General features: G+C 40.0%; 1 protein-coding gene across 1 annotated transcript in view; it reads right to left on the bottom strand.

Moving 5' to 3' along the window:
- USH2A (usherin) overlaps positions 1 to 16,469 on the bottom strand; it is a 766,975-nt gene that overhangs the window by 667,596 nt on the left and 82,910 nt on the right. The window contains exons 7-8 of the mRNA XM_061626123.1: positions 15,824 to 16,045; positions 12,945 to 13,038 (exon numbers count right to left, since the gene is read on the bottom strand). Of these exons, the coding sequence (XP_061482107.1) occupies positions 12,945 to 13,038; positions 15,824 to 16,045 (316 nt within the window). The remainder of the gene's footprint in view (positions 1 to 12,944; positions 13,039 to 15,823; positions 16,046 to 16,469) is intronic.

The raw sequence follows: 16,469 nt of genomic DNA, 5'->3' as shown, positions 1-16,469 counted from the left end.
CAGATACACAGACATAGGATTGGCATAGACATAGCATTGCAATGTTGATTGTTCTAATCATAGTCATGGAGTATGCAAACTAATTAAAAAAGTGACACCTACTGAAACAACACAAACAAGGATCCAACAAAAATTCGTATAAGGCATTTGCACTATTCACTTAATTTGTTTTCCAGTGGTATCTCAGATCCTGCTAGAGTGTTTGGTGAAGTCCAGATCCTATCAAATATTTATAATTAATCCGCACAATGTACCCATTTCACAATACTCATTCTAATTAAAAGGACAGTGTCAACTTGCATTTTTAAAGACTTCATTTTTGTGATAGACCATTATTTCAACTACAGAGGTTCAACTTTTAAAAAGAAGCTTGAGTTTTAGTAAATGTTTTTAATCATTTTTTTTAGCACCAATGCAAAAGCATGTTCCAGCCAAAAACTTGTAATATCTTTTCTCAAACCTTTCTGCCTGTACACCTGCAAGCTTTTCACTCCTTTTCAAGCTTCTTTGGTGTAATTATGCTGTTAAATGCCCTCTTACTAATCTAATGGAACAGTGTTGGCATCAAAAAAAAATCAGGTTGCTAAAAGCAAGTCACAATGTGTGACAGAGTCTAAAAATGAGAGACAGATATGTTGTTTATCAAGCTTAAAAGGGGATAATTCTTGACTACAAAAAGAGTTTTCACTATAAAATAAAGAGAAAGATGGAATGGAGGCTTGGTGAAGGATTGCAAAGGATGGAAAAGGAGAGTGTAAAACTTTGAAAAAGTGAATTTGTCCAGAAGAGTATATGAAAAGCTTGGTGAAACTCAGGCTGCATTCAGACATGTGGCTTATTGTGTTAGTTTAATGGATTAAAATGGTAGCACATCTATCCCAATTTCTATAATTCCTTTCACACTGCAGTATCTGTTGAGTTAAGGAACCATGGCTTTTTCAGCTGATATACCAGCATTTTGTGCAACTGTCTTTCACACTGCTGCAATGAACACCACCTTGTTTTCTTCTCTCACTCATTGTGCACATGTGCACTGTAGCTCCTCCATAATTCACTGATTAAGTTAGTGTCTGGACAGAGAGGTGTATGTAGGAAAAGGAGGAAGGGAATGCTGCTACCTGTGCCTACGCTGGAATACTGGTACAATTTTCATCAGGCAAAAAAATTGGTGTGCACCTAAAGGGCAGGAATGCATTGCATGCTGGGATGCCTGTCACATGAGTGGCTGCAGCTAGTGCAAAGCTCCCGTGATCTTCCGGGTTCCCAGGCTTGCAAATGGATTATTTCTAGTATTATTTATCATGAAAATTAGCACTAACCTTCCACTATATTTCCAGAACTAGCTTTTATGTCATATCAAAGGTCAAATATAATGCACAAATTACCAGGTAAGAAACTGTCGGAATAACGGAATAAAATGCTGCGTGAAAGCAGCCTCACTCTCAGTTCTGAACTAAGCATCATAAGAAACACTGGGCTGTAATCCCAAGTCTAGTAATACTGTTGCACGCCACCCCAATCTCCAAGTGGTTTGAGAATTCCAGGGGTTCCTGCACTTATCCAGGGTTTGGTTTCCTTGGAAAGAAGGTCAGCGGAGATCTGTGGTGTCTTATAGGCTATATGATTTTTATTGGGCCATATTCACAATCTGAGAATAACATGGAGGGTTCACAGCATTTACTGTACATCAGATCTTGCTCCCCATTGCCCATATATTTGGGGGTTCAGACACAAGACAGGCCTCTCTCTGTGTCTTTCCAGCTTAACCCCCAAGATGACACTAAAACACACAAGCCTCTCCTTGTCTCCAGGATGGGGGAAGGAGGGCCTCTCTCTTCAAAAGAGTTCAAATACCAACAGGATCTCCTTTGGCCACATAGAATCATAGAATAACAGAGTTGGAAGGGGCCTATAAGGCCATCAAGTCCAACCCCCTGCTCAATGCAGAAATCCAAATCAAAGCATTCCTTATAGATGGCTGTCCAGCTGCCTCTTGAATGACTCCAGTGTCGGAGAGCCCACTACTTCTCTAGGTAATTGGTTCCATTGTCGTATGGCTGTAACAATTAGGATGTTTTTCCTGATGTCCAGTTGAAATCTGGCTTCCTGCAACTTGAGCCCATTATTCCGTGCCCTGCACTCTGGGACAATCAAGAAGAGATCCCAGCCCTCCTCTGTGTGACAACCTTTCATGTACTTGAAGAGTGCTATCATATCTCCCCTCAGTCTTCTCTTCTTCAGGCTAAACGTGCCCAGTTCTTTCAGTCTCTCCTCATAGGGCTTTGCTGCCAGTCCCCTGATCATCCTTGTTGCCCTCCTCTGAACCTGTTCCAGTTTGTCTGCATCCTTCCTGAAGTGCAGAGACCAGAACTGGACGCAGTACTCAAGATGAGGCCTAACCAGTGCTGAACAGAGGGGAACTAATACTTCATGCCATTTGGAAACTATACTTCGTTAATAAAAATGTTGAAGAGCACTGGGCCCAGGACCAAGCCCTGTGGTACCCCACCCGTTACTTCCGCCCAATTTGAGAAGGAACCATTGATAAGCACTCTTTGAGTGCGATTCTAGAGCCAACTGTGGATCCACCTGATAGTTGTTCCATCCAGCCTACATTTAGCTAGCTTGCTAATCAGAATATCATGGGGCACTTGTCAAAAGCTTTGCTGAAGTCGAGATATATTATGTCCACAGCATTCCCACAGTCTACAAAGGAGGTTACCCGATCAAAAACTGAGATAAGATTAGTTTGGCAGGATTTGTTCTTCATAAATCCATGTTGGCACCTAGTAATCACTGCATTGTTTTCAAGGTGCTTACAGATTGACTGCTTTATAATCTGCTCCAGAATTTTTCCAGGGATTGATGTTAGGCTGACTGGTCTGTAGTTTCCTGGTTCCTCCTTTTTGCCCTTTTTGAAGATAGGGACAACATTAGCTCTCCTCCAGTCATCCGGCACATTACCAGTCTGCCATGATTTCACAAAGATAATAGACAGCTGTTCTGAGAGTTTTTCAGCTAGTTTCTTCAATACTCTAGGATGCAGTTTATCGGGCCCTGGAGATTTGAACTCGTTCGAAGTTATTAGGTATTCCTTGACCATTTTTCTATCAATCTCAAGCTGCAATCCTGTCGCTTCAACTTCGCTTTTCTCAGGAGGGTCATAGACCCTCTTTTGGGAGAAGACTGAGCCAAAGTAGGAATTGAGCACTTCTGCCTTTTCTTTGTCATCTGTGATTGTTTTGCCATCCTCATTGAGTAGCTGTGCCACCATTTCTTTTCTCTGTCTTCTGCTGTGGACATACCTTAAGAAAGCTTTTTTGTTGCTTTTAGCATCCCTCGCTAGCCTCAGCTCATTCTCAGCTTTAGCCTTCCTGACACCATCCTGGCAATTCTGTGATACCTGCCTGTACTCTTCCTTTGTGGCCTGGCCTTCTTTCCACTTCCTGTATGTGTCTTTTTTCATTTGCAGGTCAGCTCTAAGCTTCTTGTGAAGCCACATTAGCTTCTTCTGCTGTTTTCCCCCTTTATTGCCTGTTGGAATTGCTTGCCATTGTGCTTTTAGAATTTCCTTTTTTAGAAACTCCCACCCATCTTGGACTCCTTTTCTCCTTAGTGCCATGGAACCATACTTACAATTATTAAAATCAGCTTTCCTGAAGTCCAGGGTACGCGTATGGCTATTGTCAGCTTTGCTTCTGTTAAAATCAAGAATTCAGGTATGGTGTGGTCACTTTCCCCCAGAGTTCCTGTAACTGCCACTTCATTCACAAAATCATCTCTATTGGTTAGAATGAAGTCCGGGATAGCTGATCCTCTGGTTGCTTCCTCCACTTTCTGTAGGAGAAAGTTATCTCTAACACAGCACACATCTCTTTGGATATGCAGATTGACCACTCAATAAGCCATTAACTCACAAGCTAACTTGGCTAAACTATTAGGGCCAGTTCACATGGCAATTTAATCTGAGATGGGTTCTACTTACATGCCCATTTAATTCGCAGCACTCACATGATGTAGGAGGCAAAGGAAAGGCATCCCGCTGCTTTTAGCTTTTAATCCGCAGCAAATCAATCCAATTTTAATCCAAAAAGGGAAGGAAAAACTGTCTGTGCTTTGTGTCTCTACGGGCTTGTAGATGTTTAGCTCCGATGCTTTTGTGAGTCCACACCCGCTCCCTCCTCCTCCCTTTGTTATGTCATTTCCTGCTGGCTCCCGTTCTGCAAGCCTGCTGCAAATGGTGCTTTTTTTTTCTTTCCCCCCTAACTTGTGCAAAAAAGCATAACATTGTTCAAGCAAATATTTGTATTTCTGCTGGATTCTGAAAATACAAATAATCAAACTTGAGGATTTTTCTTTTTTTTATGAAACATACTCTGGAACAAACTGAGCATGCTCGGTTGCCAAGGTAACCAGAGGAAGTGATAGTTTGACCATAAGAGGGTGTGGTCATTAGGAAGCTGCGTGATTGACTCTTTCCCTTCAGTATGAATGGAAAACAGTGATTGGAAGGTTGGAAGTGTGATGTTTAAACTCCCATTGAGATAGAAAAAGCTTCATATTTAAAAAGGAGTTCAGTTCCCGTGTGAATGAGCCCTTAGTTCATGCAAAGGAAACTGATTTGCCCAGTTTAGCAGATTGTATTGCTTGCAGGCACACAATTATAAGCTACAAGTGGTCTCACAAGTATCATCCAAAGCCACCCCCATAATCTTATAACAATACTTTTCCAGTGATCTGACATTATATGTTTCTTCACATAATCACATCACATCAGCAGTAGCCAATCATGTGGAACAGGAGCAGGAAAATGCACAGTGCAATGAAATGTTGTGTAATCCTGCATAGAACATGACGGTAAGTAGATGCTATTATTATAAATAACATTTATTACCTGCCTTTCACTAACAATTCCCAGGGCGGGTTACAACAATTTAAAATTCAGTATTAAAGACAAATTATAATCACAGGAATAGGGTGAGTCCTGAAAACACATATCTCAGGTGTCAAGGATAAAGAGGTATTATGGTGAGGTAAAGGCTTGTGGGGGCCTAGAGGCAATATGAAGAAGTGATACCCTTTCTACCTGGCTCCTATTGCATCTCAAACTCAGTATGCCTGAACTATTCATCTTTCCTCCCACACCTTCCTTCATGATTACTCTCTGTATTCATCAACAATATCAAAATGTCCCTCAGCCACTCTCCTTTAGTGAACAGCAAGTAAGGGTGATTCTGCTCAGGATCACGGCAGAGACAAAGGATTAAAGCCCTCGCTCCAGGTCATGTTCTTAGTGCTAGCTATAAAAAATCAACTAGGCAAGGGCAAGCTACAGCACATCTAGTGTGACCCTTAGTACATGCAACTGCAACTCATATTCATCCTTTTGTCATCTTTGCATCTCCCAATCTTCCCCTTACTTTTTACTCTTTTTTTACTTTAACACTTCCCCCCCACCTTCAGCATTTTTGTTGTCTTTTATGTCACTGCTAAAATCTCAGTGGTAAACTTTTTATTCCATTGCATTTATGGTGCCAAAGGTTTTATTCATTTATTTAACAAGATGTACATAGACTGCTCAATTTTTTGAAAAAATCCTCTAAGCAGTTTACATAAAATAGTGTCAAATATTCATAACAAAATACCAATAAAATCAACATATGTTTTTAAAAAGTAGATATAATAAAATTATTGAATGAAGTCAACAGAGTTTAACAAATACATGTAATAAGATTACATTTCTGAGTAGGATTGCCTAAACAAAAAACGTTTGTAGCAGAAGCCAAAAACTGTCCAGCAAAGTTGCCTACCCTATATCTTCTTCTTGTTAGTTTTATTTTGTTACTCCTCCCATTTGGGGGCCCAGGGTAGTGTACAACATCATTAAAATACAGTTAGGCCAAAATATTACATCAAAATCAATTAAAATTCCCTACATATAACACAGCCTCACTTAGAATCATAGCATCATAGAGTTGGAAGGGGCCTATAAGGCCATCAAGTCCAACCCCCTGCTCAATGAAGGAATCCAAGATAAAGCATACCCAACAGGTGACTGTCCAGTTGCCTCTTGAATGCGTCCGGTGTTGGAAAGCCCACCACCTCCCTAGGTAATTGGTTCCATTGTCATAATGCTCCAGCAGTTAGGATGTTTTTCCTGATGTTCATTCGAAGTCTAGCTTCCTGCAACTTGAGTCCATTATTCCATGTCCTGCACTCTGGGATGATTGAGAAGAGATCCTGGCCCTCCATTACCTGAAGAGTGCTATCATATCTCCCCTCAATCTTCTCAAGGTTAAACACACCCAGTTCTTTCAGTCTGTCCTCATAAGGCCTTGTTTCCACTCTCCTGATCATTCTTGTTGCCCTCCTCTTAACTTAAAAACTCCAATGCCATATTACAACTACTGGGTCCCTGGGGCATTTATCTGACTAAGGTCTAGGTGAACAATCATGTCTTTAGCTGACATCTGAAGGCTGTCAGTGACATGAGCAAACATAGTTCCCCAGACAGGGAATTCCATAATTGGAGTGCTGCTGCTGAGAAGACCTGGCTTGTGTAATTGACCCCCACCGAGCCAACTGCATTGGCAGGACTGTGAGCAGGGACTCTCCCACCAAACTCAGGGCACAGACAAGTAGGTACTGTGGGAAATGATTTTTAATTATTGGGCTCCAAGCTATTCAGGACTTTGTGCATCAGCAGCAACACCTTCACTTAGACCTGGTAGTGCACAGGTAACTAGTGCAGTATTTTAAGGATAGTGACATATGATCTCTGTGTGCCCCCCCCCCAACTTAATAGCTATGCAATCATATTCTGTACCACCTGAAGCTTCCAGGCCATTTCCAAGGCTAGCCCTGCATAAAGCACTTTGCGGTAGTCAAAATGTAAGGTTATCAGAGCAGACCAGGCTATCCTGATCCAGAAATGGCTGGTGAAACAGCTGGAGTTCAGCACAGACACTCCTCACCATTGAGGTCTCCTGTGTCTGCAGTGACAATTTAGAATCAAGCACCCCCAAGCTATGTGCCTGTACATGGAAAGTGCCATCTAATTCCTAGATCCAAGAGCTACATGCCTCCCTTTTACTGGAATTCAGCTTCTAATAATAAAAGGGTATGTTGGGGGAGAGTTAAAGGTCATCCAATCCATGCACTATTATCCCACCTAGCCCAGATATTTATATATTAAACATGTATATGCTCAAGGTGGCCTGCATCGCATGCACAAAATATTAAAAAATACAGCAGCCAACACATAGGAAATACCAAATTAAAAATGACAAGTAGGAAACAAGGCAACCCCCCCACACACAAAAATAACAAAAAGGAAGATTTAAACCAGCCATCTAGTCCAAATGCCTGTCACAACAGAAAAGCTGTTTAGTTTCACGACAGCCTGGAACAATACAAAAAAGGCAGGATTTTTTATTACTTAGGTATGACAACAAAGGAGGTCGCAACACATGGTATATGGTATACTTATCTGTATTGTTCTGCCATTACCGAATCAATAATGATCTATCCCCTCCCTTCCCTCTCGCTGCACTGGATTTTTACATTGTAAAGTCCTTGGGGCAGGTGCCTGCTTTTTTGTTTGTTGTTTGCTTTTCCTGCAAACAACTGTTCAGATTAATAGTGCTACACTAATAATAATGTAAATAGCCTACAAAATATCTTCTTCTTTTGATTATTTTATTCTCTTTATGATTTTCCTTTTGATAGTTTACATTAGAAAATCCTATAAAGCAAAATAAAAAAGGGGGAGGTGGATGAGGAAGAAAAACGGGGGAAAACAGGAAGAAAGAAATCAAACAATCTGTGCCCTCAACCCTTCATTTCTCTAATGTTTGGCAAAGTCAGTAGAAAATATTCCTTTTCATACCTTCCAGTGTGAAGAACTGGAACATTATCAAGGTTTAACTTTGCCATTGCTTGCCGAATTGACTGCAATCTAATTCACAAGGCCAGTGTTTATTGAGTATTATTTTAAATGGCTAGCAAGGCACAGTGAAATTGGGGGCATTTTTTTCTTTCTGGCATGTACCCAGCTCTTTGTGGGGGAAAAAAGAAATGGCAGCAATAGGGCTTTGCTTCTGGTTCTAGTAGTAACATGTTTGTGCTAAATCTCATATATATATATATATATATTACAATTAAACAATATAAAAACAATGCAAGGTGTTATTGAGTAAGATGTGTTCTTGATATAAAACCAATCTATTACACCTGCAGGTAGAAAGTTTTTTCAAAAGTAGATAGTGAATCTATTGGGGGGGGAGAAAAACAAAATACAAATATGTCAAGGTTATTTTCTGCATAATTCTAAACAGCCTTTTCACTGTTGCTTTTCAGTATAATTTCTGCAGGCTAAATACCTGAAAGCTCACACATACACATTTACAGTTGCTTATATTCAACTCATCTAAGCAAATTCATCCCCCTCCCACGCACTGCTCAAAGAAGACAGTTATCTCTGTCTCTTCTACCAGTCTTTGACAAGGCACACATTATGTCAAATACACTGTAATATTGAAGCTATTTGCCACAATTAAGCCTGGGCCAAAATCCCCTCCTTCCTGAAAATTCCCTCCATGCAAAATGTTCTGCTGCTTTCATGTGAGGGAGAAATTTCCCTGATTTTTTCAGGGAGGAGTAGGTATTGCCACTTAGCTTGTTTTCTTGTGTCTCCCCTTGCTTTTATAACCTTAAATAAAAGCCCCATACCTCAATAGCAGTACAGGTTTATCTCTCTGTGCAGTAACCACAAATACCTTGGGAGTGATGTGATACAATATGATACTATGTCACTCCCAAGGCATTCCAGGTACTGTGGCAAAAAGCTGTGGAGTCTCATTCCACTTCCCTCTGGCTGCACTCCCTGGAAGACCTTGGGGAACAACACACAAATATATAAAACAGGAATATAGAAACACAAGAAGCTGCCTTCTGAGTCAGACCACTGGTCCATCTAGCTCAGTGCTGTCCACACTGACTGGCAGTGGCTCTCCAGGGTTTCAGGCAGGGAGGCTTTCCCACCCCTACCTGGGGATGCTGGCGATTGAACTTGAGACCTAGATGCTTCCATACAATGTGATGTGATGTGGCATCACTCCCAAAACATTCTAGTGGGAAGCTGCAGCGAGAGCCTCATGCTGCTGTGAGCGTAGGGCTTTTTTGCAAGTTGAAAAGCAAGAAAAAATTGGAAACTCCTCATTAGGTCGCTTACCACAAAACTGGTTTCCTATAGATCTGTTTATGTCAAACTGCACAACTCATGCATATTTTTATATCAGAGATTTGAAATATGAAAAATATATGTAGGGGAAGAGCAGTATTCTGTACATACGCGTTTTATATTTAAACACATAAATAAATTTGAAACTATCTTGTAACTTCCATGTCTGTAGTCCTTTCACTGGTAATTTAAAACCTTTCCCCAGGCTTTTGCTGATGGAAATCTGGGTTTTACCTTGTTACTGTTTTTGTGCTCTAGTAGTTTAATTATCATTATGTTTTAAATTGTAGAGAACTGATAATATTTTCATCACTCTATTGCATGTTGCTCTGAGTACTCGATCTAGGGTTGTGATTTTATAATTTTCTATTTCTCACTTGGAAATACATTCTCCATGATGAAAAACAAGCCCCCTTATCTTGCAATACAGATGGCACAAGGAGAATAATCTTAGCTCAGTGATAGACCACATACTTTGCATCCAGAAGATCTTGGGTTCTTTCCCTGATAGCTCCACTAAAAAGATCAGAGTAGCTGGTGTGAGAGGTCTCTGCATGAGCCTCTAGACAGCCACTGCATGTCAGAACAGACAATTCTGAACTAGATGAACAGGTTGTCTGATCTGGTATAAGGCCTACAACACAAATTCTTCCATCTCAAGGCCTTTTATCTGGGACTGAAACAGAAGTGAGAACAGCAGCAGCTGGACCTAGCAGAGATGAATCAAGTTCTTGCTGGACAGATTCAAATGCATTATTGCATAAAAATATATTGTAGTGGAATAGATAAGGAGGAGAAATCAGTCCTATAATTGTAAGTTTGCTGGGGGGAAATGGGATGCCTGCATACATATTTCACTTAGAGTGCAATGCGTCTAGGCAACCTTCTACAATCAAATGTTTGTACCTCTTCCAGAGATAAGAATATCTGAGAAAAATCTATCTGGCGTTCAAATTCCATCTGGCACTCTTCACATTGCCATCTTATTTTTAAATTATGCACATCCAGTATGCATTTGTGCATATTAACTCTATTCACGCAATCATGCAGTATCATGGATTATGTAGTAAACCACAGACAACAAAGCCCATTACAGTATTACTGCAATTGCATTGCAGACGTTCAAATACCATCCACAGATCTCTACCATTATACAGCTGTGACAGTGGCTGTATAGCCAGCATGGATTTTTCAGATTCCACAATGTTAAATTGAAACTACCTCGATGCCATTCTGCTACTTCACATAAGCACATTTCAAAACAAAACCTTGCAATACATATTGTCCTGAACTCAGAAACGTTTGCTCAACAACCCTCTACATTTTCATGGTAATACACACCACACTCAGAGAGAATTGAGAGTTCAAAGTGTAGAACAAGAGAAAAAAATCCAGACCCCTGTCTGACTATTTTCTCAGTGATTGCATAATTGTGGAAATTAATTAAAAATCTACCATATTCAGAGTACCAGTAATCCTGTTACTGACCTTGCCCCATACTGACCTTCATCTTCTGCAGTTTAAAAATTTAAAAAATGCCTGTCTGATTTTTAATTAATTTAAGAAATTTAACATTGAAGATTATTATAATGTTGGGCATGCTCAGTAAGAACCAACTGCTAGTGTTCTAAAAGCAAGACTCACAGCTGTTTGGTTTGGCTAATCAGGTGGCCACACCCACGCCAGACATTTATTTCACTTTAGGCAGTCATGGCTTCCCCCAAAGAATCCTGGGAAGTGTAGTTTGTGAAGGGTGCTGAGAGCTTTTAGGAGACTCCTATTCCCCTGACAGAGCTCCAGTGGCCAGAGTGGTTTAACAGTCAGCCCCTCTTCTGGGGATTGTAGCTCTGTGAGGGGAATAAGGCCTCTCCTAGCAACTCTCAGTACCCTTCACAAACTAAACTTCCCAGGACTCTTTGGGGGAAGCCATGACTGTCTAAAATAGGGCATCTCCTAGCAGCTAACAGCACACTTCACAGACTACATTTCCCAGGATTCTTTGGAGGAAGCCATGACTGTTTAAAGTGAAATAAATGTCTGGTGTCGATGTGGCCAATGATAGGTTTGGTTTAAATTTGAGTGGGAGACTACATGTGCCTGCTATAGAATAAAAAGGTGGGGAAAACCCTGAAAAAGAATGATACTGTTCACAGTGTTTTTCTTTTGGAAAGGAAAGGAGCTTTACCTCTGCCCAGTGCCCCCCCGGCCAATCAACTCCTCTCCCCCTCCCTCACTTTCCCCATCTTGCCCCCTTCCTGTCCATCCCCCAGGTCGGTACCTATCCTAAGCATGATTGCACCGCAGTAAATCCCACTGAACTCAAAAAGCATGCAAATGATCAAACTTGCCCTCCCCTCGTCCTCCCTCCTATCCCCTCCCTTTTACCCCTTCCCTCCCCTTCACCCATCCCCTCTTTCCCCCTCCCACAATCCTCTCCCCCTCTCCTCTCCTCCCCTTCCTCCTCCTCCATGGTCAGTTTTACGTATTCTAAGCATGACTGCATGGGAGTAAATCCTATTGAACTCAATAAGCATGCAAATGATCAGACCTGCCTTTTTCCTCCCCCTTCCCCTCTCTTCTTTCCTTCTCCCTCTCTCCTTCCCCTCCCCTCCTTCCCCCCTCCTCTCCCTTCCTCTTCCCTTTTTCCTCCTCTCCCCTCTTCCTTCCTCCTCCTCCTCCTCCCCATGGTCAGTTTTATCTATCCTAAGCATTCTTCCAAGCTACACAGGAAGTGGATTGGACTGTGAAAGACCAACCCAAATTGTTTGCATTTTTACAAATTTGCAAGGCAGTACAATATCTCAGAGAGGAGGACAGGTCTCCCCTGGTGCATTCACTATAGCTGCACAATTTCCCTGCTCTTTAAAGTTTGATAGAAATATCTTTGGGCTATAGGTACGTTCTTAAAACTCAAGTGTTTTTTTTGGCTATTAGTGAATTTTAAATATAAGTAGAATGAATGGTGGTCAACAGAATACTTTTGTCAATTTCACCACAAAATCAACTGTAACTGAAATGTAAACTTTGCTCTGAATTCAGGTTTTAGTAGAATTCAGTAGAAACCCAAATTTTGCACAAGTCTATTCTTGCTTTCATTTTGTGATTGAGCTACACGTCATTCTCATCTCCCTTAATAAGCTTTTTTAAGATCAAAATTCAGTCCAAGATACAAAGCAGTGTTTTGCTGTATTTTTGTTAGGTTCAGTCACTGTCCTGAAAGCTGACATTTCAGATGAAACAAAGCTCCCATTGAATGATGTCCTTCTGTAAAATCACTTTTTGCACCAAGTGCAATCCCGTGCAATCTTTTCAGCTTTCCTGGAAAAGTCATCACCTCCTTTAAAGTGACACTTGCCACTTTAAAGGAGTTGATCAGCAAGAGAAGGGAAATTATGTAGAACTTTTTGCATATTGCTCCCCATAGCAGGGTTCCATATCCATCCCTTTTCTTGGCGCCAGCTTTGACAAGATTTAGGGAGAGCCAAGCACTGTGCCTTGCCTTCTTTAAAGTGACAACCACAGATAAATATTCTCACTAGTTTGTGCTTGTCTTGAAAGATTGAAGAAATAGAGCTCTTTGCACACAGGGTAAAGATTTTTTTATGAAATCGATCTCTTCATTTCCACTCAATAGTAATACACTTCTGTGCTTTTGGATTACCAAAGATTCAAATTTGAGAACCTGAAATTTAAAGCAACTCACATTGTTGCCTTCTGTATAGCTGTCCTTGGAGCAAAGACATCTGTATGGGTTAGTAGTTGTGTCGCAGCGATCAGCATGGCCAAAACAATTACACCTGTACACAAGATCAGATCCATGTATTTGTATTTAATCATCAAACCATCATGGAACAAACATTTAACAATATGAAAGTAAGACAAAATAAAGCTATTTTGGAAAGTGAATTGTATAATTTGAGAGGACCTCTCCCTGTTTTTTGTACACCATCAAGAATGTAATTGTCTGCCTCTGTTAAGGATAACCATCACAGAAAAGGGCCTTTTAAGTGTAGTAACCATTTCATGTCTCTTTCCATTCAGCATTTATAAATGTCAAGTAAATGCTGCTTTCCAAGAGAGTAAATTGACAGTACATGTTGTAGACTAACTATTAAGTGATCAAATGTGCATTATGCGCTTTCATTACATACTATGCAGATGTAAGGCTCTAATTACAGTTAACACCTGTGTGTTCAGCATTAACCCTTCAATCTGGAACACTACAAGCCTTAAATGGACATGTAGTATATGTATGAATGTATTCTTTTCTTTATACCATTTTGCTTTTCAAGGATACCCAGAGTGAAGAGCAATTAACTAGAACAAAATTTAAAAGTTCATTTAAAAAAACCCACAAATAATTAACACATAAGCCCATTTTAGGCGCTACAATTAGGTTAAACACGTGAAGTGAGGACAAGAACACTAGCTCTGACTCCCTCCATCAGCATTTCAATCACCTTATGAAAGGTGAAGAGCTGAAGCAGGGAGCCTTCTGTACTCGTGGCAGCTTCCTGTGCATTTTAGAATGCTAGAAAATCAGGGCTCTAAAATGTATGTGGAGTCTCTGTAAGTACAGGAAGTTCTCTGCTTCAGACACTTGCCTTCCACAAGTTGAAAGGTGATGGGTGCAGACCTAGTGCACTAATTGCCCCCCTCACATGTTTACTTTGACATCACTACTACACCTCAAGAGGGTTATAGGAAGCAGTAAAATGCCTAACACCAGCCTCAATTTTATTTTATTTTTAAAAATGATAAATGAGGGATCTTGGCAGGAGGCACACAAATTTGGCAGGGGGGCAGATGTAGCCCACACCTGCATGAAAGGGAAGCTTTATGAAGCTTGCTTCTGTGGGCCCTGCCACAAGAATAACCTACATGCCCATCATATGTGAATTCATTCCTTGTTGTTGTTGTTGTTATGTGCCTTCAATTCGATTATTACTTATGGCAACCCTATGAATCAGTGACCTCCAAGAGCATCTGTCATGAACCACCCTGTTCAGATCTTGTAAGTTCAGGTCTGTGGCTTCCTTTACGGAATCAATCCATCTGTTGTTTGGCTTTCCTCTTTTTTGACTACCTTCTGTTTTTCCCAGCATTATGGTCTTTTCTAGTGAATCATGTCTTCTCATGATGTGTCCAAAGTATGATAACCTCAGTTTCATCATTTTAGCTTCGAGTGACAGTTCTGGTTTAATTTGTTCTGACACCCAATTATTTGTCTTTTTCATGGTCCATGGTATGCGCAAAGCTCTCCTCCAACACCACATTTCAAATGAGTTGATTTTTCTCTTATCTGCTTTTTTCACTGTCCAGTTTTCACATCCATACATAGAGATCGGGAATACCATGGTCTGGATGATCCTGACTTTGGTGTTCAATGATACATCTTTGCATTGGAGGACCTTTTCTAGTTCTCTCACAGCTGCCCTCCCCAGTCCTAGCCTCCTTCTGATTTTTTGACTATTGTCTCCATTTTGGTTAATTCATTCCTAGACACAATTAATTTTTGCTTGGTTGTAATCTTCCTATTAAAACATATGAGCCAGTCCAGAGAATCATGCTTACATCCCATGGAAGTTAAAAGCACTTAACATGGTTTAAACTATTTTTCCCCATTGGGTTTATTGGGACTCCCCTCCCCTCAGCTTGGAACCAAGCAAGTAAACCTTTTTTGGTTACAAGCTGAAATCACAGAGTAGCTCTTATTATTCTATTGGTAAAAATCCACAAATGTCAAAATTTGAAAGAGTTATTGGATGATATACCACTTCAGACTGTCAGACCATAGGAATATAATACATAGCACATAGGAATATATAACATACCATTTCAGACTGTCACACCACAGGGATATAGAGAAAAATCTATTATTACTTTTTTAAAAATTTAAAATATGTGTATCCTGCCTTCTCTAACAGTTCAAGGAATGGACAAAAAAGTTAAAATACAACATTAAATTAAAAATGAAACACTATAACTGCTTTAGTTAATAACCATACATACACGTTTCTCACTAAGAAAAGCTGATTTAATACATATTCTTCAAAACATAAATTCCAAAGTTTTTTTTAAAAGCACATCTTTTCACTGGAGACTCAGTCATTACTAAATTTGCATTTTATTTACAGGGTGTAATTATGCCTTCAACAAGACTTCTGACTTAACATATACAATAAAGTTGTCAGTCAGAGATAATGCAACACTTTCGCTGACAGAAGCCTCATTTTTAAAGGGGAAAACCAGCTAAGACAAAGAGTTTAGTTCATTATTAAGACCATTACATCTGCCTTATATGGGAGTCCATAATAAAAAATGGAAGAACCAGTAGAGCAAAGCTTCAATCAGGCTTTCAATCATACATACCTGTTGTAAGAGCTAGCAAATCCAAAATATAAAAAGCATTATTGACAGATAAAATTGGGTTAAAGAATTTTTTTTAATGTTAGCTTTTTATCTGATGTGGGGCAAGACCATTTTGGATCTGAAATCAATGCTACATCATCACCTTATTTGCATGAGTATAAACCTACAGTTAGTCTACTTCCAAGTATCCATTTTTAATAAATGACCTACCTCCCACTGATAGTAATTTCGTCAACTCCATAGTATCTATGTCTAAAGTTAACTGAAGGCACAGTAGTATGATACTGGCCAAATAGATGAATCTTTACTGCTGAGGCTTTGACAAACTCTTGAAGTGCTGGAGTATTGTAGAAGTTATTGTATCCTGGCCGACGATTTGGTTCTGGTGTGAGAATGCTGAAAGTAATGTTTCCACGGGAATATGGAGTATTGCTGTAAAAATCAAAAAGCAATGAAAGTATCTGTTTCACAGAATCTTTTACAAATGCCCAGAATGTCTCACATTTTAAAAGTGTACTGGTTGTCCAAATAAACCTTTCATTAGTAAAGTTGGAAGGTGAGTTTGTTTTTTAAACATTATTTTAAGGCATCATAGAATTATAATCCTGTGTTCATGAATCCTGTGTTCATGGGCTCCTGGGCTCCTGCTGGGAGGAAAGGTGGGATACAAATTAAATAATAAATAAATAAAAATAAATGCATCTCAGCTACCAATCTGCACTGTTACAAATCTGAAAGTGAAAATGTAATTAGTAAATTGGTCATCATCAACACATTTCTCAGTAGCTCTAGTGATTGCAAAGTAGAAAGGTGGAGCAGAAGAGCCAGTGATGTTGGCCTAGAGTAATTTTGAATT

This window comes from Rhineura floridana, chromosome 4, assembly GCF_030035675.1.
Source record: "Rhineura floridana isolate rRhiFlo1 chromosome 4, rRhiFlo1.hap2, whole genome shotgun sequence".
Classification (NCBI taxonomy): Eukaryota; Metazoa; Chordata; class Lepidosauria; order Squamata; family Rhineuridae; genus Rhineura; species Rhineura floridana.
The sequence above is the reverse complement of the archived record's forward strand: the minus strand, read 5'-3'. Positions and strand labels throughout refer to the sequence as shown.